We start from the raw sequence: 24,189 nt of genomic DNA, 5'->3' as shown, positions 1-24,189 counted from the left end.
CCACCATGCCTGGCTCACTGGTCCCCAAACCAGCAATCTCCAAACTCTGTCCTTCCAGGCGTTTGGACTTCATCTCCCAGAATCCCCAGCCACCTTGCCCTGTGGTCTGGGATTCTGGAAGATGAAGTCCAAACACCTGGAAGGACAGAGTTTGGACATTGCTACCTCACAGCACTCCTGCCTAGCTTTAAAGTCACAGGGGAAAAGTTTAAAGGGGCTTGGGCGCTTTAAATGCGCAGACAGGCTTTCTGCCGCCGCTGCTTAGCGATGCAGCTGCGAAGCTGCGCACCTCTCATGCGACAAAAGAAAAAAAAGCCGCGGTTTGGGCCGCCCGTGAGGAAGCTGCCTCTCTTTTTGCAGCGTCCTCCGAGGCGGCGGTTTGGAAACTCTGGGTCCGAAACGGACCCAGGTGAGGCGTCTTTACTGCCCCCCGTGTGGAAGCTCCAACACCTGAAGCACGCCCCCGGGGCGGGCCGTCTGGAGGCTCCGCATTCAGCTAAATACACCTCCAAGACGTCCTCCCCTGCCCGTCTGTAACCCGCCTAAGGCAGTTCCCTTAATTTTTGTTCACCTAGATATTTTGCACTTCAGCTCCCAGAATACCTTGCCATGGACTATGCTGGCTGGGTCTTCTGAGAGCTGAAGACATCTAGACTGCTGAAATTTAAGGGCACATGATGCAGCCATCTAAATCTAGAGAACTGAATTCTAAGGGCACTTGAAGCAGCCATCTTGTGAAAGCCAAGCTGGAAGACCCCCTTGCCACCTTGAGTTCCAAGATGGAAGAAAGATGACATATAAAAATTATTATTATTATTATTATTATTATTATTATTATTATTATTATTATTATTATTATTATTATTATTTATATACCGCCCTATCCGGGCGGTTGACAACAGTAAAATATAAAATATAACAATTAAAAACACTTTATCCCTCCCCCCCTTAAGACAATATTAAACAGTATAACATATTAAAAACACAACATCAAGCATAAAAACAGCAATTAAAACCCTGATAGGAAGTAGATAGAGATGTTCTTTCTTTTAATGATGATGGTGGATGAGCATGTTAAGTGTAGATTGTACTGGCCTAGAAACATTATACATACTTTCTCATGGCTAGTACTCTTTCTGTTTGTACATAAAGTTTAAAATGTTGATTGAATCTGAATGTTTTTTTAAAATGTAGTCAAAAATAGGTATCCGTATTGTCAACTGCACCTTATATCTTGTGCATGCACACACAGAGAAAGACTCCATATTATTTTGTTCCTTGTCACCTCACATCAAGATGAATGGATGAATGAGTTAATAAATTTGGTGTGGAAAAACTGAGATGGGAACTTGTACAAGACATTTTTTTTATTATTTTGGCACTGTAACCAAGAGATACAATTATTGCTTAGCTTAATATAGGTGGCCTTTCTGCTCTGTTTTCAGGAATATTATCTGTGACAGAAGATCCATGCACTAGTTTATTAGAAAACAACTTCAACATGACCACCAATAGTACAGAACTAGTTACATGTTGCTTAAAGCTCTTTAACAGGTAATTATAAAAAGATATTTTCTCAAATTTGCAGAGATCATATGTGAAGTCAAATGGGTGTTCTTAATCATAACAGGAATTTTATATATCAGGTTTTCCTGACCTGGTCATGATGGCTGAGGATGCTGAGAACTGTTATCTCCTAGGTGCTGGACATCAAAGTTCACATATATGATGTTATTATAAAATTATTTTATGACTATATGGACTAGAGGTGGATATTACAGGAAGCCATGAAGACTACCCATCAATCTTTTTTTACTAAAGGCTATAGAATTATAGGAATGGGAAAGAATGGGAAAGGCAGCTATGAAAGAACTAGAAAAGAGTAAAGATATACAACTGAGCACTAAAATTAGAGTTGTACAAGCCATGGTATTCCTCAGTACCATGTACAGATATAAGAGCTGGACAATGAAGAAAGTGGATAAGTGGATAAATGGGAAATCAGTTCATTTGAGAGATAGTGCTGTAGAAGAATGCTGAGGGACAGCCAAAAAGACAAACAATTGGGTCCTTGACCACATCAAGCCTAAAATCTCCCTGGGGGACAGGGAGTCTTGGAGATGTCTCATCCATGGGGTCATCATGAGTTGACTTGAAGGTAATTAACAACAAACAACAGCATAGAATTCTGAAGTATTTGAATTTTAATTCCATTCATAACCTCCCCAAACCAATAGTTAATAACTTGAACAGTTTTCTCCCCTTGTAGCTGCACAATTCAACATTACTAAATATAGGTATTTAACTCAAACAGAATGTGTATTAGTTCTGTTCCTGTCATTACATCTATTGCTGGAAACTTTCTTGTAAGGATATTGCCTTAAAAAGCATAATGTAAAGTACTGTATATACTCAGCTATTAGTCGACCTCATGTATAAGTCGAGGTCACATTTTGGGGCCAAAATTGTGGATTTTGCCATGATCCGTGGATAGATCGAAGGTAAAATTTGGAGGCTCCTACAGTGTATATGTGTGTGTGTATGGCAAGAGAGACTCTCATTGAGGCTTTTTGCTTCATCATTTCAACCTTTGTTTCAGAGGCGTAGGTGGGAGAGAACTCTTCAACAAACAGAAATATCAGTGAATCACTCAAGACTCTTTCTGCTTAGCTCAAGAGAGAAATAAACTGCTCTGCTAAATGCATGTGGAAATCTGAAATTACTGCTATCACATTACCATAGTGACCTGTAAATAGGTCGACCTGGGATTTGGGGGTCAATTTTTGGGCATAAATTAGACTTAGAGGGAAAAGCAGGGTGAAGTGCTATTTAAAAAGCTGAAGATCGGAAAGGCAAATATCAAGGAAAGAAAGTGGAAGTTCATCTGGGTAGTAGTGCCTTTGTATATGCCTTACCGCATGAAGTTGTAGTTCTTCGATTCTCTTCTCACATAAAAGCTCTTTTTTTTTTGTAGCTAGAAAATCATTTCAACAAAAGACTGGCTTTTATGACCATCTCCCAGAAAACTGAAGAACTATGACTTCATGCAGTAAAGTATGTAGAAATGTACCATAATCCAGCTGAACGTGTGCTTTCTTTCTTTGTGCGATAAAGCTCCTTGGAGAAAGAAGGGAATGAAGCAGGAAAGGTGAATAAGGAAAAGGCCTTGTACTGTGTTTCCACTTTAACTGCCACAGGTCAATCCTGTAGGATCCTCAGGTTTCTAATTTAGGAAGGGATAGTCAGAATTCCCAGCCAGAGAGCTCTAGGACCTCACTAGAATACAAACCTCAAAATTCCTTAGGATGCAGTAGTTAAAGTGGCATCAAAGTGCTATAATTGTGTAGTCTAATGGTGTTTCTGGCCTTACCTACCAATCTGCTGGTGCTGTTTCTCTGCCTCCTCCAGGCACCTGTTCTATAATAACATACTTAGGTTTAAATTAAGCTCTGATTTTCACCACCATTCATTAGGCTGGCTTTCAACTTAAAAGAAAAGTTATCAAATATTGGTTTATTTACACAGTTAAGAAGTGATACAGTGATACATTTAAAGACTTGTTTGGTTGCCATTCTGAGAATGCTTGTAAACTTAAAATATAAGTCCATATATAGTTAGGGAGAGGCTTTTTGTTTGTCACAAGGGCCAGTCAATCAGCTGTTTGCAAAGCCAGCTTCTGTTGGAAAAAGAGCAAGTTAGTTTGATGCTCTTCAAAAGGCTGTGTGCTGACCTAAAAGACATGGTGGCAGATTTGCATTTGGGCTTGCACCAGAAGGAAGCTATGTATACTGTGAAAGGAAAGTGAGAACCTGAATTTAAGATCTCTCTTGATTAATCTGCTACATTACCTGCATTTGATGAACAATCACCACAATGTTTAACAAACATTTAAAACATATCAAAGGCCCTTATTATAGTTTGTGGGAATTACAGTAAAATCATATAGGGGGAAAAGTTAATTTTAAGAACAGTTTAATAATGACTGTTTTCAGGTCCAGTACTGATTCTGATGTGGCTCATGTTGGGAAAACCATCAGTTTTGTCCAAAAGCATTCAGACTAATTTAACATGAAATTTGACATTAGTTTTCTTTCATTGTTAAAATTTCTTTTCCTTTCTCCACCAGTGCAAACAGTTCCACAGAGATCTTCCAGAAAACAAACAACAATTTAACCTTGGCTGGATGTTGTAAATTTCTGCACCAACCCACGATTAACTGCAGTTGGAGGACTAGTTTATCTTAAACTGTTATGTTTTTATATAGGAGTCAGGATTTTTTTAGATTTACCTCCCTGGTGGATTTGCAGGAAGACAAAATGGCAGTGGCATCATCTTATCAATGCTTCACACAAAGCGTATGTTTTATTTTGTTTTTTCATCTTAAACTAGATTGTCAGGAATCAAAGTCCCTAAACTTCACTGGAGCCATAGGATAATTGTTTTATGATCTGTAACTCTTCACAAGTTCTTGGATTCTAATATGAATAACTGGCCATTGCAAAAGAAATATTTAAGTATTTGGAGATTTGTCAAGTATTTATTTAAAACTGCTTCAAAATATATCATGTCTTCTTTTGCTCACCTTTTTTCTACATCCCAACAACCACAAACATGGGCTTCAACTTTAAAACATCCACAAATCCCATCAACATTTTTATGGAGTTATTCACTGCAACCCTACGATCCCTTTCTTGATCAGTCACTACCAGCTATTTGTTCAGGCATTTTAAACTGGTTTAGGAGGCCAGGCAATATAAATGCACATTTTATTTTAGGTCTTTTTAGATTGTAGCTAGTTTTAGTTTTATTATATTTTTTTTAATATCAAATGTTCTAAACTGTGCTGATGTCATTAATTTAAATTTAAAATTGATAAATATATAAGTAAAACAATAGTGTACTGGTACAGATTAAAATTATGTACTCTAGGCAGGCTTTTAAATAGATACACACACACACATTTCTTGAATAGGCATGTCTTTATCAAAATCCCTTTCCTTTAATTGAAATCATCCTTAAGCAATCTTGTCATGGAGAAACATCATCATAATGTATCTCATGGTGCCTTAGCATTTCTCATTGTCTTTGGAAAGACCTAAAAAAATATTTTAAAAGCCCAATCTTACCGTACATGCAGCGGAAAAGGCATTTGCTATAGCAACAAGAGATGGTGGACATCATGTAGCCTTGTGCAGTACAAAAACAGACATTATACCTGTGCAGGGATTTACTGAGGAACAAACTACACATGTTGTTTGGAATATCCAAGATTACATCAACCAGCAATACTATCCTTGTTTTAAAACAGAGTTTGTCTGATCCTAATGTACTACAATAGGGCATTTTAGACTGTAGATGCACTTTTGCCTTGCAAAATGTATATTGTAGGTCATTGTCATTTGCACATACTGTACTACACAAATGGTCCCACATTTCAATCAACTGCCATGTACATCCCCCCCTTTCCCAAATAAACAATGTTTGTGGCCCTGCGAGTGCTAACAGATTGGGACAAAAATATTTTGTACCAATTTTTCTGGCAAATCATGATTTGTCAAAGCCAAAGTGATACATTTAGTTCATCAACAGTCTGAGTCTATTTGAGAAAAGCAGAAGTATATTTTTCTTTAGAGATACTAGAATTCACTGCAATCAAGAAATATCCTCCAGTATAGAGTGTCCTCATTTTATTTTTCAGTTATTTTATTTTACCCATATTCCATCTTCTCGTGAATATTCGGATGGAATAAAATTGATTCTACAATGCTCCTTTGGATTTGACACTTTTATTCCATGAAATAGGTTGGCACTTTCACTAAGGTCAGAAAATCTCCTGCAATTCATACAACACAGTACTCTTTATTTTAGTGCATGAATGTTAAACCACATTGCTGTTGGGAATTTATCCTCACCCAATCAATACCCCCAAGAGTGAAAAAGCTCTTTGAAGTGCCAGTTTTGGCAAGAAAAGACTTAGATGCCCCCTCCCTATCGAGCCTTCCTCAATTCATGTTTATATTTTTCATCTGTGCTTTGTTTAATAATAAGAATTTTATTGTTTTTTTAATTGTAATACAACAATACACACAAAGACTAACATAAAACACCTAAACAGAATGAAAGAAAACACACATACATAACTAAACCTAAAAATACAGTAATACTAGCACTAGCAATAATATAAAAAGTCTGTTGTTGGAGAAAGTATTTATATTTATAGCTCCTCCTAATTCCATTCATTCTATACCCCTACCTCTCAATCTCTTTTTTCTTCTTCTTTTCTTCTTTCTTTTCTCCCTTCTCTAACTTCACTTCCCTCTCTGCCTAAATCCTTCTGTCTCTAAAAATAAACTTCCCCATATACTCTTACCTTCATACACTTGCTTATTACTCTTTAACTTCCCCCTTACCAACCCCTTGGAGCTCGTGTTATTTCTATAAAAATCTGATCTAATTGTATTGCTTATTTACACGTAACAAAAATCCATAAACTTCCACTCCTACAGATATATTTTTAATTTGTGCTTTCTTGTTTTATAATTAGAATTTTAAAAGTTAGTGGAAGTTAGATGGAACTTGATGTCATATACATTTTGGCAGTTGTGCTCAGAAGGGACGTTCTTTGTAGGAAGAATCATAGTGATGAAATAGTACAGTTTTGAATGCAGAGGAAATAAAAATATCCCCTCAACAATGAACAGAAACACAGTGAGAAAACCAAACTGTGTGGATAGTATGTAAGGAAAGGGGGAAAGTACACTTTCTTACACTCTATGCTGGCTGTTGTCAAAAACATAATTGAATCTTTTGCATAATTTATTTTAGGAAGGCAAAAACACTTTGTTACTGTATAGAATGAGTGCTAAAAGTGTCAAGAATTGATTGCACCTATTTCAGACCTATTCTTAATAAAGGTATTCTATAGCACTGGGTCCAGTTCTTGAACTCAAAAGGACAGCCACTCACTGAATATTTGAACTTGTCTTCTTATGCTTGGAAACATGTTCCTAGAACAAACTGTACATCATTTCTATAGCAAAACATATCAACACAGACAATTTTGACTGAACAGTAGTAACAACACACCCCTGTGCATACACAGTGCTATCTGCAGTTTATATAGCATTTCTGTGTGCATTCATGTCTTCTTTACGGCTCCTTCTTGTTTTTAGACTAGCCCTCCTACTGCTCAATCACAGTTACACTGAAATTCTGGAATTCTAAATTGTTACTGCAATTGCTTCATCACTGCTAAATTACCACATCTGTTCCTAAAAAGGGGAGGCTTGTTATGTGGCACTGGGAGGGGGCTTTTAAATATATGTATTCAAAAACAAATGTGGAACTCCCTTCCAAGGGCGATTAGGCTGGCCCCTTCCTTATTATCCTTCTGCCATCAAGCAGAGCTGTTTTTATTCAGGCAGGCTTTCAGCAATTAACTGACTACTGAAGAAAGGATTTTTAACAGGTAGAAACTATATTATTATTTTTTATCTCGGTATGCCTTTACATTGCATTTAATATTTTAGTCTGCAACGTGTTTCCCTGTTGCAACTTTAAATGGTTTTAGCTGTCCCTATTTTTAATCTTGTCCTGAGATGCCTTGAACCTAGTCTGGGGGAAAGCAAAATTTGAATCAAATCAAATAAATACATAAAATGTGAAGCCCCATGGACATCTCTGAGGAGGGCAGTTCCAAAAGGACATTTGTGTCATTCAATATTCAAGCTGTCAAAAATTGTACTGTATTTATTAGCTGACTGAAAAATGTCTAAAAACAATATGAAAATAGTGATTGAGTTCAGGATCCTCTGGAAGTCTGGCCTCTGGTCAAACATACCTATATCAATACACACAAAGAGAAAAGGAGAGAACTGGAGATGATCCCTGCAGACTTGAATGCTGCTGCCTGCAGCGTGTTCACCAAGGATTCCAAGATGAAAGGAAATAATGCAAGAATAAGGATAACCCTTTCCTGACAAGGCACATGGCACTGCCAATGTCATGATGTCAGAAAATATGCATAGCGACATGTGAACATAGTCTTCTGTGTTTCCATTCTTTTTCTCATTTTTAAGCCCCTACTTCCAATTTAAATTATCTTGGTATTCACAGTCATTATCATATGGACCATAAAACACCATTTTTCTGCACTGCCACTTTCAAAAAAACAGAATGTTTGGCTGTTACACGTACCCTTCTAAATGTCCATTTTTAATTGTATCGTTTTTAAGTCTCATTACAAAGAAAGAAAAAGAGGGGAGGGAGAAAACAGGATACAAGTGTGAATTAAGCATGTACGTATTTCCAAAAAACACAAGTTGCCATCTATAAAATATGTGTATATGAGTAGCTATAGCAGTGTGATCTTCTGATCTCTGAGCAATGGCTGGAGAAGGTTTATTTGTCCAGCTTTGGAGTACAACTCTTTTGGGGACAATAAGAGCATGCAGGCTTCAAGTTCACTGACCATTAGTTAAATTCCATGTGTCAGTAACATAATTTAAAAGAGCTTGTGTGTCTACATATAACTAAGATTTTTCCAATATAAAATTAACACATTGCCATTTAACCAATAAATGTTGGATAAATGTCATAGAAAGGGACATCAGACAGCAAATATAAGTGTGTGTTCATGGACATGCACCGAGAGAGAGAAATGCATGGGTATATTGGAGCAATATATAGTAAACTTGGGATTAACATTCACTTACCAGCATGCAGTATTTTTAAAAATCATTTTAAAAAGCCGTGCTGGTTTTAGTCCAAATACTATTTCTCCCCACCCAGAACAAATTCCTTTGAACAACCATATGTCGATATCTAATTTCTTTTTTCATTCCCAGAAAAGATTGTCATATCTCACCTTGTTGTAGTCAAATTAAAGTGAGCTCTATTTAGTTTCATTCTGTTCTTACATATTGGGCTAAAAGTATGAAATGGTACAAAGATACAGTGGGCCCTTGGTATCCTGTGGGGTTTGGTTCCAGGACCTCCTGTGGACACCAAAATCCATGGATGTTCAGGTCGCACTAAATACAATGGCATAGTAAAATGGCAAATCCATTTTCTATTTGGAATTTATATATTTTTAAACTCTTTTCAAATGTGGATACTTAAATCTGTGGATAAAAATCCATCAATATGGAGGGTTGATTGTAGTCTGTTACTGTTTGGTAATCTTTACATTTTCTCTTGAAATCGTCATCCCACCTTGCTTTTTAGTCTGTGTCTCTTAGGGGGAAAAGCACTAGGTGGCAGGATTTCACCATGGAAGTTTGTTTCAAGTCTGCCTTTCTGAAACAAGTCCTCCTTGTTGATTTTAATCCAGATAATAATCTGTATCTTGCAGAACCTTGATCAATTAATTTGATAATCAGAACAAACTGCAAAAGAAATAACAAAATAACAAAACATAACTTGGCGAGTTATTTTTTAAGGGAAATAGTCACAATTGTTGTTCCAAGCCTTGTTGTTGTTAAGTGCCATCAAATTGGCTTTGGTCAAAGTTCTATTCAGGTCTTGGCTTCCTTGATTGAGTCTATCCATCTGGAATGCAGTCTTCCTCTTTTCCTACTGCCTTCTAACTTACCAAGCATCGTCTTTTCTAGAGAGTAATGTCTTATCATGATCTGTCCAAAGTACAAATCTCAGTTTAGTCATTTTAGCTTCTAGGGAGACTGGGCTTTATTTGTTCTAGGTCTCATTTATCTGCCTTTTTTTAGTAGTTCATGATATCCCTAGAACTCTTCTCAAGCACCACATTTCAAATGAGTTGATTTTCTTCCTATCAGCTTTCTTCACTGTCCCGCTTTTACAGCCATACATAGAATTTGGAAATACAATGATATGGGCAATCCTAACTTTACTGTTCAATCATATCTTTACACTTTAGGATCTTATCTAGTTCCTTCACACTGCCCATCCAAGTCCTAATCTTCTGATTTCTTCTCGGCAGTCCCCATTTTCATTAATGACTGAGACAAAGTAGTGTGGAACATCTTGAACTATTTCAATGTATTCATCTGCTTTGGTCATCTGTGATCATTATTTTTCTTTTCTTAATTTCAACTTCAAACCTTTGCACTTTCTTCAGTAATTGTTCCAAGTCTTAGCTATTTTCTAGTAATATGGTATCATCTTAAGTTGTTAATGTGCCTTCTTCCAATGTCTATACCTCCTTCCTCTGAGTTTAATTCTGCTTTACATATATGTTCAGTGAACAAGTTCAACAGACAGGATAATAAAATGCAGCCTTTCCTGACTCCTTGCCAATTGCAAACCATTCAGTTTCTTCATATTCTGTCCTGACAGTGGCCTCATGTCCTAAGTACAAGTTATACACCACAACAATCAAATGTAATGATACAGCCATTTATTAAAGAGAGATCTATAGTTTTTCATGATCTACATAGTCAAAGACTTTGGTATAATCTATAAAGCTCAATCTGATTTTCTTCTGAAAGTATTTGGTGTACTCCATTATCCAATGTATATTTGCAATATGGTCCCTTGTGCCTCTTCCTCTTCTGAACCTCACTTGGACATCTGGCATTTCTCACTCCATACTTGGTAAAAGTCTTTGTTGTAGAATTTTGAGCATCACCTTGCTTGCATGGGAAAGTATTACTATGGTTCTTCTGGCTCCCAGTCAATTAGGCTTAATAGTTCCAAACCTGCTCATCCCCAAATACTACAGTTGGTGCTGAAGTTACTTTTTTTTAAAGTACTGTTTCCTTCCCTGTTTATGAAAAGTAAGTAAAATAGCTTCTTTTGATCCTGACTGATCTCAGCTGGAAGGAAGTAAGAATATCTCCGAACAGGGATGTCCAACTGAGATTCGAGTGACATCCAGAGCATTTGCAGAATCCTATAAAGAACATGATACTTCTTTATACTTCTTACACTTTGCTTTTAGCATTAAAAGGAAAAGCTGGGGAGGGAAGAATTGGGAAATTCCACTGGAACAGGTGGAAAGATTATCAGAAATTTTGTAAGCAAGAGGTAAAAAAAAACCTTTTGGTGTCACAGGGCAGGGATTTCTCAATGACTGGTGTTGTTTATTGGATTATATACTAGATGGCTAGTATGTGATTCAAAACACAAGAGATCTAAGAATATCTTTCTCATTCTCTCTTTCACACACACACCACATTGTCAGATAACTTCATGAATCTGGAAGCACCATTCTGACAATAGCCAACAGCAGATACATCATTTTATTCCCACCCTCAACTTTTTAATGTTGAGATATCAGGCTGTTCCAGGTTTTGCTGGTTGTTGTTGCCTCTGCATCCATTCGTTTCATTCTTTGGCACTGGATAGTGGGGAGGTTCTTTGTAGTGATTTCTTAGATCTGCAGTAGGGCTTTTCCAAAGGGGTATGTGTATATACATCACATACACACACACAGGTATATATACACACCAAGGCATGATTTGCTGAGATAGTCCTATCATGGAACAGCAAACTTTGTCCTCTCTGATTTTTTATTTTACTTTATTTAGTTATAGACTAGCATACTGCATTGAAGTTACGGATGTGGAACCTAGAGTTATAATGCAGTAAATGCTTCATGTTCAGCTATGCTATGCATTCACAATTGTGGCAGTATTGTGTAATCATAAATGGCCCCCCAAACCCACCTCAAACTCCAGAGAGCCAATCTGCACAATGGATGTCTGCAGAGAAGTGGAATGGGGTGCTTCAGGATGAGGCAGCCAGCCCCCTCCTGCTTCAACCCATGCTGTGACTGAGATCCAAAACACACTGCAGAAACAACCCACTCTGAGACCATTTTAACTGCCCTGGCTCAATGCTAGGGAATTCTGGGGACTGTAGTTTTCTGAGACATTTAGCCTTCTCTGTCAGAAAGAGCTCTGGTGCCACAAGAAACTACAATTCGTGTGATTCTCTTGCACTGAGCCAGGGCAGTTAAAGTGGTCTCAAACTGGATTATTTCTGCAGTGTGTTTCAGACAAAATAGAAAAAACAGGGAGCTGGCTGTGTTATTCTGAAGTGCCCCACTCTACTTCTCTGCAGACCTCCATTGCCCATAGTTCTCCATCAGCCAGCGCATCTCCCTGGATTTTAAAATGGGATGGGGGGGCTGTTTCTTTTGATCACTTGTAGCTACACAGGTTCTTAGCCTTTGTGCTGTAATGCAAAAATGCTTTTTAAGAACTGTTTAAGAACTTGCCCCTTCCCCCTCTAGTCTATGGCTAAGAATTAGGACCCTGGACAGGGAATTTAAAAACCAAATTGAGATTTAATTCTGGAGGTCCAAAACACACTGCAGAGATAAAGCTAAATGTCTCAAAAAACTATAGTTCCCAAAATTCCCTAGCACTGAGCCAGGGCAGTTAAAACGGTCTCAAAATGGATTATTTCTGCAGTGTGTTTTGGACCTTCAATAGCTTTACCATACTCCAATTTATGGAGTCTGTTGTTTAGAGACATAGAGAATCAACTGAGCAAATACACCATCATATTTGAAGCAGCTTTCACTCTTGCCCCCTCTTCCCCTCTTTCCTCTGTTAGCTGGCCATGAAATAGAAGTGTGTTAAGCAGAAGGCAGCATCAGGAAAAAATTGAGTGTACCTTAACGTTACAGATGCTCCTTATCAGGTAGATTTCCCATAGACTAGTTTTACAGATCTTCTTTTTTAAAAAATGCAACATTTCTCACCTGTTCCTCTGTACATTTTTCTGACCAAAATACTGCTTGTTATCCATACCATCAATCAAACTGGCTTTGCTCATGCCTATCTGAGTCCCATGAGCTCATACTGACCTGAAGGTAGAAAACCTTTGCTGTGATCAATAAAGTGGTCTCTCTTGTGAAGGACAAGCATCTGCTGTGTCTATGCTTCTTTCCGGATGGACCCCTTGACCAATGGTACTATTTGCTTGCAAGTATTTATTTATTTATTTATGGGATTTATATCCCACCTTTTCCCAAAATGGGATTCAAGTCAATTAATTAAGTCCCTTCCTTGGCTGGTTCAAGGTCCACCTCCTACACTGTGCTCCAAAGAGGAACCAGGTAGAATACTGGGATTTCAGAATCTGCCCTATAGTGCTACTATATTGATGCACTATAATTCTTTTCATGGAATCACAGAATCATAGAGTTGGAAGAGACCGCAAAGGCCATCCAGTCCAAGCTCCCTGCCATGCAGGAACTCACAATCAAAGCACCCCCGACAGATGGTCATCCAGCCTCTGTTTAAAGACCTCCAAAGAAGGAGACTCCATTTTATTTTCTCTTTTTTAAGGTGACATTTTTGTTCTCATATGTCTTAGAAATTAAATGAAATCCACTGAAGAGTGGGAATTAAAAAAAAACCCTGAAGATTGTTTCAGGAATTACCAGGAAATAGTTTAGAACAATAGGATTTGGATTTTAAAAGACAAACAAACATTAGCAACAAGAACTACACAAATGTCACATCTCTTCAGTCTGGAAGAACTCATATATGAAAAAAGTCACTGTTTCCTCCTCCCCACTTTCTTTCATTTACAAATTCTGAAGAGATCTAGTGCTACAGGGCATCAGTGAAATGACCTATTTGCACTGTATTGCTACCATTAAAAATTAAAACAGAGAAGAGAAAAAATTGCCTTCAAACCATAATATTACCTCAGCAAATCATGTCCTCCAGTTGTTGTTGTTTTAAAAAAACTGACACAGGTTCAAAAAGTCACTGCAAACACAGCCAGACCCTTCTAAAAGGGCATATTGACAAAAAACTAAGCAGATGACAACTGGCAAAATGGGGGTTTGGGGGGGGGGGTTAAGGACGTATTGTGAGAATTCTCATTTCTTTAGCCTCACCAGGAAGATGCCACTATCTATACATTATTGTCTATTTTACACCAAAGGTGACCCAAAGTTAGTACATCCAACAACCATAGACAAATATTCTTGTTCATACTTCTTTGTCTAGTATGGTCACTAGTATGTTATGGTCACTAATTCTTATTCTCATCTATGCCAACATACCTCCTTCACATACTTCTTCCAGCTCTTTAGTTTTCTTGCTGAGCTTACCTACATTACACAGTCATAGCACTTTGATACCAGTTTAACCATCACACCTCCATATTTGGGGATCCTGGGTCTGGTGAAGGATTTAGAATTCTCTGTTAGAGTGCTCTGGTCCATTTCACTAAACTATAGTTCCAAGGTACTCTGAAAAGACAAAGTTTGAGGATTAAATTGGGATACTTTGGAAATTGTAGTTCCAAGACACCAGAGTGCTGAAGTAGAGAATTCTAAGTCACTCACTGGACTACACATTCCAGGATTCTGTAGGATGCAGCAAGCGATATTAGAGTAATGCAGTTATATTCAAAGACATAACTCAGTATACAAAGGGATCTTGCAGCACCTCAGAGATTGAGAGAAAAATGTTTGTAGCATAAGCTCTTGTAGACTCATTCTATTTCACCAGATGCTACAAAAGTGTAATCCCCTCTCCTGCTGCCATTCCCTTTTCCTTGTGTTTCATATCTTTTTAGATTGCAAGCCTGAGGGAAGGGAATTGTCAAATTAACAATTTGTAAGCCACTCTTGAAGAATAAATAATATAGTAATGTAAATTTGCTCACAAAGCCGCTATCAATTTCTCCCCTGCTACAGCATGACCCCTTGGTCCCAGAGACTTCACAAACCAAGGTTAGCCGAAGGCAGTTGGATAACAGGGACAGAGTGGCAAATATTGCTTCCAACCCCACAAAGTCAAAGTGTGTAATGCCCGAAACCAACCAAGTTATTCTGTCACAGTGGGAAGAATATCCCACAAGTGTTTCTCCCTATTCTTGGTAAATAAAGCCATATAAAATTAATATCCAACAATTTCTTGCCTTTTCATGCTGCCTCAGTATGAGGCACCCACCTGTAGGGTTGGCCATGAAACACAGGGAGCATCTACACTGTAGAAATAATGCAGTTGGACACCACTTTAAATACTGTAGCTCCATCCTATGGAATCCTGGGATTTTTAGTTTCATCAGGTCTTGAGCCTTCTTTGTCCAAAAGTGCTTTTGCCTCACAAAACTACAAATCCCACAATTCTGTAGAATGGAGCCATGGCAGTTAACGTGGTGTCAAACTGCATTGTTTCTACCACATAGATGCACCCACAGACACACATATACCACAGAGAGAGAGAGAGAGAGAGAGAGTGCTGTTGGCTCAGCACTCCACCATTTTGCTCCTTTCCTTTCCTAGGCTTCTGTAGTTGCCAGGAGAAAGAAGAGAAGGAGAGAAAGGTGAAGACAAATCTCTGTTGCATCCCTTTCTAGCAATCACTAAGGATTTAAAATTCCCATCCCATTAACTTCCTTGAACTGCCCAGGGAAATCAACCGTTAGCACCCTTTTTACTTGTCATATAGTACATTACATTTCCATTTGTGAACTTTTCATTCTTCTTCCTCAATGCCTAAGGTAGATTCATTGCTATGGTAACTGAGAGCCAAGTTTCTTTAATTTCACTTACATAAAGACTACCAATTCAAGAAGGCTGTTTTACAAGCTTCCCATGGAAACAATTTCATATTAGTTCTGCAGTCAATGGCAACACCATTTATTTAAATCAATGCAGTACACATGCTCCAAGGAGCTTTTGATGAGTGCAGTTCAGAACTGTAGCTTTACAAACTGAAGCTTCAAATGATTCTTTTAAAAGTGCTACACAAGATGGGAGGCTAGGGAGAGTCCGCCAGTTTGGTTTTGTTGGCATTATTTATTGTTCAAGATTTTTCCGAAAGAAAAAAGAAAAGGAATCTGCCTCATGCTGCCTGACACTTCCTAATCCTAATCATACACTCAGCCTTGAAGGAGGCACAATAATTCCCCTCTCTTGAATTTTCTGTATTTTGTTGTAATGAGTGGGCCTCTGACATTATATAACTTAAAAGTCAGTACTAAAAGCCTACCAGAAGGAAGCTGAAAAAAATTCCAGCCATGGTTTTACTTTCTGTCCTCTCATCTCCTAGCTCTTAGTCTTTACTTCACATGGATTTCAAGTGCTTCTTCAACTTTCTGAAGTCTTCTAGACTTCATAGATATAAAAAAATATCTGGTCTCAGTAACATGAACAATTGATTAGATTTAAAAATAAATTGGGGGAGGGAGAGAGACTGCTTATCGCCAAAACCTGTAGCACATTTTATTCCACTGGAACTACTCTTTGAGTTAGTGCTTTGACTCTTGTGATCTAAGTGTAATTCCTCTGCCCTGAGGGACTAGCAAAAAGCAAGAAGTGCTTTTTAAAAATCGAAGAGTCTTTGGGGAAAGAACCAGCTGGAAAAGTCAAATTTGTTGGTTCTTTAACATTTGATTAATTAATAATGGAATGAAATATTTAATTTTGGAATTCAGTTGATGCTGAAATTTCAGTTTCAGTTGACTATTGAAGTTAAAAAATAAATGTAATTAAGTTGCTTCTTTTTCTTAACATTTTTTAGTTTAATTGATAGTTTAATTTATTTTAGTTAGTTTCTATCACTGAAAAATGAGGGTCAGGAGACCCTACTGAACTAAGTGAACTATGGGATGCATGTGGTCCCTGAAAATTCAACTGAAGCACATCAAGTGAACAGAATTCCAGATCTGCATATCGTCTCCAGTAACTCTTGAATCTGTGCTGTTTGGAAGCTTCTCTCACAAGATCCTGTATATGAGCTGGCTGAAAGAGACCATTACTGATGTAAAATCCATAGCCTGAAACTGATTCCCTCCCCGCCCCCACGTTTGGTTATTTGCTTGTGTGTTTTTTAGAAAAAGAGTGAAAGACTATAGTCCCATATACATTTGCTTGGAATAAGTCCCATTGGATTTAATAAGTAAACATGCATGGGTCTGTACTGCACAGACAACTATTTAAAAATACAAAAATGTGTATTTCTTGCAGCTAAAATATTCATTCCATACAGCTAAAAAATTAAATGTGCTAAAAAGTATCCTTGGGCTGGTCCTCAGCTACAGTCTTCTTTGCATCAGAAATATAGAATAGCTATCTGTACTAAAATGAATTAGAAATTAGATGCAGAAAGGGAATCAGGAGGTGTTTTTTATGGTATCTCAGTTTTAACCTCAGTAGTAGTTGTTGTTGTCTGGTTATCTTCAAAAGGCTTTGAAGTATATGCTGTCTCAGTAATGGCTTTAAAATGTGGGGAGGGAATGCATGCTATTTCAAAATGACTGCATTTTTCTTAATGCAAAGAGATGTTGTAACACCTTTGAGATTAACCAAATGAAAGACGTTGTAGCATAAGCTTTCGTAGCCTTGGCTTACTTCCTCAGATGCAAGGCTGAAACCAAGGCCTCATGCCCACTACAAATTTTTGAGTTCAATTGATGAAGCAATTTAGCACCAAATACTGTATTTTCTGGCTTATAAGACTACTTTTTAACCCAGGAAAATTTTCTCAAAAGTCGGGGGTCATTTTATACGCCAAGTGTCATCTTATAGGAATGAAAATTCTGAGCCAGACTGGAGAATCTGTGGTCGTCGCATATGGTGGGGGGAGCTCAAAAACGGCCACGGCCGCATACCCTCCATATGTGGTGACCATATGAAAGCAGCAAGGGCAGTGCGGTACAAGAACAGTAGAAGAAAATCTTGGAGACAGGGAGGGCTGGGCAGGCAGAGAGAGAGAGCTGACCAATCCAAGCAGGCTTTGTATACAACAAGTTTTCCTGCTAAGTACCTGCATGTCATAAGCATTTGAATTAAAATTACCATATTGAAATCAAATCTGATGTTTTTTTAATTTTTATTTGGTGTGCGTTGGAAGAGGGGTAGTCTTATACGGCAAGTATATCCCAAACTCTATATTTTAACTGGAAAAGTTGGGGTTGTCTTATACGCCCAGTCATCTTGTACACCGAAAAATACAGTAGACATTCACACTATGATCCATGATCCAACCTACCTGTTTCAATTTAATTCACTTTGCATTCACATTCAGCAATGGATCAGTTCAGCATGGAGTCGCCTCACAGGGGTGACTGCATCATAGGAACTGAATCAAATAGACAGCACATTCACACTTGCGCTGAATCGATTCATTTCAAAAGAAGAACCGGTGTAAATGAGTTTAGCACTGCGTCCCTTTCAGCAAACCATGCCAGAAATTCAGTGCAAGTGTGAAAAAAGGCCATTGAAACCATTTTTAAGATTGGTTTGAAAACTGGTTTATTATATAGTGAGAATGAGGCCCAAGTCTATGAAAGTTTATGCTGCAGCATCTTTTGCTCAATTAGTCTCAAAGGTGCTACAAGATCCCTTTGTATACTGGTATTCCAGACTTACACCACTTTGTCTCTGTATTTTGGATGTTTATATTTGTTTTCTTCCTACCTGTAACTCTTTCCTCTGCTGTTCATTCTCCTCTTTGTGCACCTAGTTACACTGCCCACAGCCAACTGCTTTTATTCTGTCAGCATTACAAGAGGTAAAGAGCCTTGATTTTGTAGCTATGGAAGCTTCTAGACAACACACTTTACAAAAGATTTTATCTCTGTATATAATACCACAGCATAGCAGGATAAAAGTCACCAAAACCAACAAAAATGGTTTTGTACCTATATTAAACATAATAAAATTAATCCCCCAAAAGAAAAAAAAATCTTTTTTTATATTAAAAAAATATTTAAATTTATAAAGAAATACAACATATAGGAATAAAACAAAATCGTTACTAATAACATCCACTAAATAGTATTTAAACTGTATAAACGACTATAATCGAAATATACTTCATTTTACTTCCTAAGGCAACCTAGTTTCCCCCGATACTGAAAATACTTTTAGTCCACTGACTCTTATCTATAATCTATAAACCTCATCCATTAGAATCTGTAAGTTTTCTGATAAATATTCATGTCCTTATTCTTCTTTAGCCACACCAGTCTTTAACTTTAAACCTATCCTGAACCTTTCTTCTCATCTAGTCTTTTGACAAGGCAGTGTGTAATTCTCCCTTTTTTTTCTGATTTTATATAATCTTTCCAAGGTTCCCATTCTTTGTAAAAATTCTCTAAAGTTTCTTTTTTCATCAGCATAGTCAGTTTGTCCATCTCATATAAGTCCATAACTTTTAATCTCCTTTCTTCTATTGTGGGAATATCCTCTGATTTCCAATATCTTGCAAATACTATCCTTGCAGCGACAATCATATAGAAAACTGGGTTTTCCTTTTCGTTCTCTAAATTTAAGGTATCTGTTATATTCAAAAGATACATTTTGGGATCGACACGTTCTTTGAAATTAAAAAAAATCATCTCCTCATGAATAATCTTCCAATAAATTTTTGATTTTTGGCAGTTCCACCAACAATGTAGATATGTACCAACCTCTCTTTTACATTTCCAGCAAGTATTCTTGTTTTTATTAAACATTTTTGATATTTTGTAAGGAGTTAGATACCATCTATAAAGGGATTTACAAAAATTTTCTCTCAGTTCCACACTCTATGTATATTTTATTTTAATTTGCCATAATCTTTCCCAGTATTTCAATTGTATCGGTTCATTTAAATCTATTGCCCACTTAATCATAAATTCTTTGACTGTTTCGTCTTCTAATTCAAATTTGCGAATTAAATTATATAATTTTGAATTTATTTATTTTTTATTTTTTATATTTTCAAATTCTGGTTCTGCCAGTCCTATATCATTCATTTTGCTGTTCAACAAGAACTTTCCCTTAAGTTGTCTGTATGTGACCCTATTACATGAAAAACCCTCATTTTGTAAATCTTCCTGAGATTTCATTATCCTTTTTCCCTTTTGTAATAAACAATAAAACAATAAAATATTCTAGACAGTTTAAAATACTATTTTTTTTAAATGTTGAATTTTAACACCTAAAAGCAACAAGAGAGTAAATATATTGCAATTCTAAAGGAATACAGGTTTGAACACAACGAGTTGCTTCCCAATAAGGCTTTCTAAAGATGTGGCCATAAATCAGACTCCACCTGAAAACACAAAACAAAAGCCTATCCTGCTCACAGGGCAGTTGGTTTTAATGGACTCTGTGGAGGAACTGCATCCTTAGTTTACTGGGAGAATTCCTGTTGCAAGTCATGGCATTCAAGTGCATTGGTGCTGGTCGCTATTTTTTCTTGGCACTGCAGGATTATTCTTCCCAGATTCCAGTACAGTTTGTGTGGGCTCTGTACTGGACCAGGCAAAGTAGCCAGTCACATGTAGGATGATTAGCTGGAAGCAATATACTTCCCTCTTATTGGGGGTCAAGCTATATAAGCCAAGCCAAGCTGTCCCACCCAGCACAGTGCTAGCTTCTCTTTCTAGTCAGGGCTTTGTTCTATCCCTCCTTCCCTTGTATTTACCCCATTTTATGGTACTGTTTTCTTATATTTCATCACAGCTTCCTGAGAAGCTGGGGCCTGAATCCAATTAGGGAAGATATTGGGAGTTGGGTAGCAAGGGTCACCCCTAGCTTGTAGACGTGTGGCTTTTCCCCACTCCTAGGTTACAGGAGAACTGCACAGTGCTATCTGCCCATATAAACTCCCTTATCTGTCATCCCAGATTTTGCCCAAGAAGCAGGCTGGGTTAATGGTGGTTAACTGACTGGCAGACAGGTCAATCAAGACCTAGATCAGAATCCATGCTGATGCCAAGCCTACTTGCACCTTTAACCAGTACATTTGGGCCACTTTTGTCCCAATTTGGTTATTGGTAAGCAGACCTTTGTTAGCCACTGAGTCTGCAAGAGGGTCCAGTCTTTGCTTGGTGAAGTAGCAACAGATGCAAGAGACACTGGCATTTCTCTTCCCTAGTTACCACCTCTTCCCCCACTCCCAGATTTGTAGACTAACTTGCTCAATCTGACATCCACCCAGGGAGGTCAACCAAGCAGGGCTAAGAGAGAGGTAGCTGGCAATTTCTTTCAGAGCCATTCAGTATCAAATGTTGAAATTGTTGTGATTTGAAGAGCGTGTTTCTAAACCAGTCATCTATAGAAAAAAAAATATACCAGAGAATCTCACTAGATGTCAAATTATATATGTCCAACGCAACAGGATGTACAAGAGAAAAATATTGGATTTTGCTTTCTGTATATTTTAAACTGAAGACAAATGGAAAATACCTTAGTCTAAGTCAAGAATAAAATGAAGACCTCTGCCAAGAATATCCTGTCTCAGCAGAACTAATGAAAATAAAGATATGCTATGTTTCCACATTGTGAATGTCATAAATCTCCAAAGTATGTGGATACCCTAAAATGTAAAGGGAGCAAGAGGGACGGAGGGCCTGAAACTGGCATGGAGAAACTATGGTCCAAGAATACTGGTAAAGAGGAAATGCTTCAGTGAATAATTATGTAAGAACCACTTTCTAAAACAAAATGGCTCCTTATTTCCCTGAAATAACCGAGACTCCAAATCCATTCATATTGTAAGTATAATTTTTATCAATGCACTGAAATATTGAGTTTGGAGTAATATGTTTTTCAAACAACTGAATAAAATATTTTTCCAAGTGAATTAAAGGAATTGATCCAATCGATTTGCTTTTCATTTTGTTTATAAGATACTGAATGTTTAAAGTGAATTTGCTAAATATTAACACTACATTGGCAGCAGATGTTTCAAATAATAGGATATTAGGTGTCCATTTTAGCTCTAAACTCACTCGCTGTTATCTTCAGAAATCATTACCTCTCGCCATTATTCATCTTTAATAAGGGAACCATACTAGTCAGGACTGATCATTCGGATAGTTACAGGATTACATAATTTATTCATTAATGAGCTGATCAGGAGAAAATAGTGAGCAAGCTAGTTCTCAAATGACCTCGGATTACATTTTGGACTAAATCCAATTGCCAGTCCCAATTAAAGTAGACCTCCTGAAACATTTGAAGTTATATAGTTGTTGACTTACTACTCATCAGTTCGATGGATCTACTCTGGCTGGGACTAGCAATTGGAATAAGACCATAGACTGTCATTTCTTAAAATCCCAGAGGAAAACATGGAAGGCTTTAGAAAGATACCTCCCAAATAAGTCCATGAATAGAAGAGGAAAATGAGTGCACATAAGAGCAAAATTATGCACATTGGCAGAAAATTCTTATCACTTGTGTACTAACTAGATTGACTGTTATAGTCATTACTAAAGACTTTGCAGTATGGACAACGAGGGATCTGCTGCAGTCACCTGCAACTCTTGTGGGATGTTTCTCTTCTTGCCTACAGAATTCGAGAACTTCACATGCACCAAGTGCAAGTTGGTAGCACTCTTGGAGGAGAAAGTGCAGCAGCTGGAGTCAAGAGTAGCTACACTTCAGCATATTAGGGAACAAGAGGATTTCCTGGACACAATAGAACTAACCATCTTGGATGAGTACCATGCAGAGGAAGATGCTAGGGTGGAAGAGGTCACTTGCCATACACAGGAGGCAGACAGCTGGAGGAATGTCACAAAGAGAAGTAAGCCAAGAAGGAATTGTTCTGGGAGCTTGCAGCTAGAGAATCGATTCGAAGCTCTTTCCCTTATCAAGGAGGATGAAGAAGAGCAGCATGGACAGACTTCAGGGACAGAGCAGGGGAGCCTGAGATTCCCACCCGAGGGAACAGTCGCTGCTAAGCCTCGGAGGAGGCGTATGGTCGTAGTGGGGGACTCCTTGCTGAGGGGTACAGAAGCAGTGATATGTAGGCCTGACAAGATGTCTCGAGAGGTGTGTTGTCTTCCAGGTGCAAAGATCCGTGATGTGACAGAGAGGCTGACAAGACTGGTCAAGCCTACTGACCAATACCCCTTCCTTTTGGTCCACGTGGGAACTAAAGATACTGCAAGACACAGCCTTCAGAACATCAAAAGGGATTACGAGGCGCTTGGTAGGAAGCTGAAAGGAATGGATGTACAGGTTGTCATCTCGTCTCTTCTGCCAGTTGAAGGGCATGGTCCAGGAAGGGAGAGGAAAATAGCAGATGTGAACAACTGGCTTCGCAGATGGTGCCGCCGAGAAGGATTTGGATTCTTCGATCATGGGCTGCGGTTCCATGAGGAGGGACTTCTTGCAACAGACGGGTTGCATCTCACGCCAGATGGAAGAAATGTTTTTGCCAACAGTCTCAAGAACTTGATCAGGAGGGCTTTAAACTGAGTTCCGAGGGGAAGGGAGGCAATATTAAGGAAGGCGAAAGGGATGGCGAAAATAGTCAAACTGACATAGAGGAAACAAGAAAAAAAGTGCAAGGACCCAACAGTGGGAGGCAAAAAAACTTGCACAGGCAGCAAGTAAAAGGGAACCATGGTCTACGATGTCTCTACACTAATGCACAGAACATGGGAAATAAGCAAGATAAACTCGAACTCCTAGTACAACAAAGCAAATATGATATAATAGGCATCACTGAAACCTGGTGGGATGAGTCTCATGATTGGAATGTGGAAATAGAGGGGTATAACCTTTTAAAGAGAAATAGGCCAAACAAGAAAGGAGGAGGAATATCACTATATGTCAGAGATATTTACACCAGTGAAGAGATCCAGGACATCAATCATGGAAGCCAGGTGGAGAGCATCTGGGTAAAAATTAAAGGGGAGGGAAAGAACAAGGATGTTACGGTGGGAGTCTACTACAGACCCCCAAGTCAGACGGAGGAATTGGATGATATCTTTCTAGAACAGATGACCACACAGTCAGAAAAGAGAGATGTAGTAGTGATGGGAGACTTCAACTATCCTGATATTTGCTGGAAGTCAAACTCAGCAAAATCCTCAAGGCCTAGCAAATTCCTCACTTGCCTGGAAGACAATTTCATGGTCCAAAAGGTGGAAGAGGCAACAAGGGGGTCAGCTATTTTAGATCTGATCCTAACCAACAAGGATGACTTGGTTAATGGGGTGCAAGTGGTGGGATCATTAGGTGGAAGTGACCATGTTCTCCTGGAGTTTGTAATACAGTGGAAAGGAGAAGCCAGGCATAGTCAGACACGCATCCTAGACTTTAGGAGAGCGGATTTCAGTAAACTTAGAGAAGTATTGCGGGCAATTCCATGGTCAGAAATACTAAAAGATAAAGGGGTTCAGGACGGATGGGACTTTCTCAAAAGGGAGATACTGAAGGCACAATTTCAAACAGTTCCAGTGAGAAAGAAAAACGGGAGGTGTCTCAAGAAACCAGGATGGATGACT

The 24,189-nt window shown here is 38.2% G+C and overlaps 2 protein-coding genes across 6 annotated transcripts in view; one reads left to right on the top strand and one right to left on the bottom strand.

Moving 5' to 3' along the window:
- SLC28A3 (solute carrier family 28 member 3) overlaps nucleotides 1–4,836 on the top strand; it is a 114,656-nt gene extending 109,820 nt beyond the window's left edge. The window contains 2 exon segments of the mRNA XM_042447761.1: nucleotides 1,446–1,554; nucleotides 4,127–4,836. Of these exon segments, the coding sequence (XP_042303695.1) occupies nucleotides 1,446–1,554; nucleotides 4,127–4,244 (227 nt within the window). The 3' untranslated portion in view covers nucleotides 4,245–4,836.
- NTRK2 (neurotrophic receptor tyrosine kinase 2) overlaps nucleotides 1–24,189 on the bottom strand; it is a 414,769-nt gene that overhangs the window by 378,055 nt on the left and 12,525 nt on the right. The window lies entirely within an intron of this gene.

The sequence above is a fragment of the Sceloporus undulatus genome, chromosome 2, assembly GCF_019175285.1.
Source record: "Sceloporus undulatus isolate JIND9_A2432 ecotype Alabama chromosome 2, SceUnd_v1.1, whole genome shotgun sequence".
Classification (NCBI taxonomy): Eukaryota; Metazoa; Chordata; class Lepidosauria; order Squamata; family Phrynosomatidae; genus Sceloporus; species Sceloporus undulatus.
This window is presented reverse-complemented; position numbering and strand designations above follow the sequence as displayed.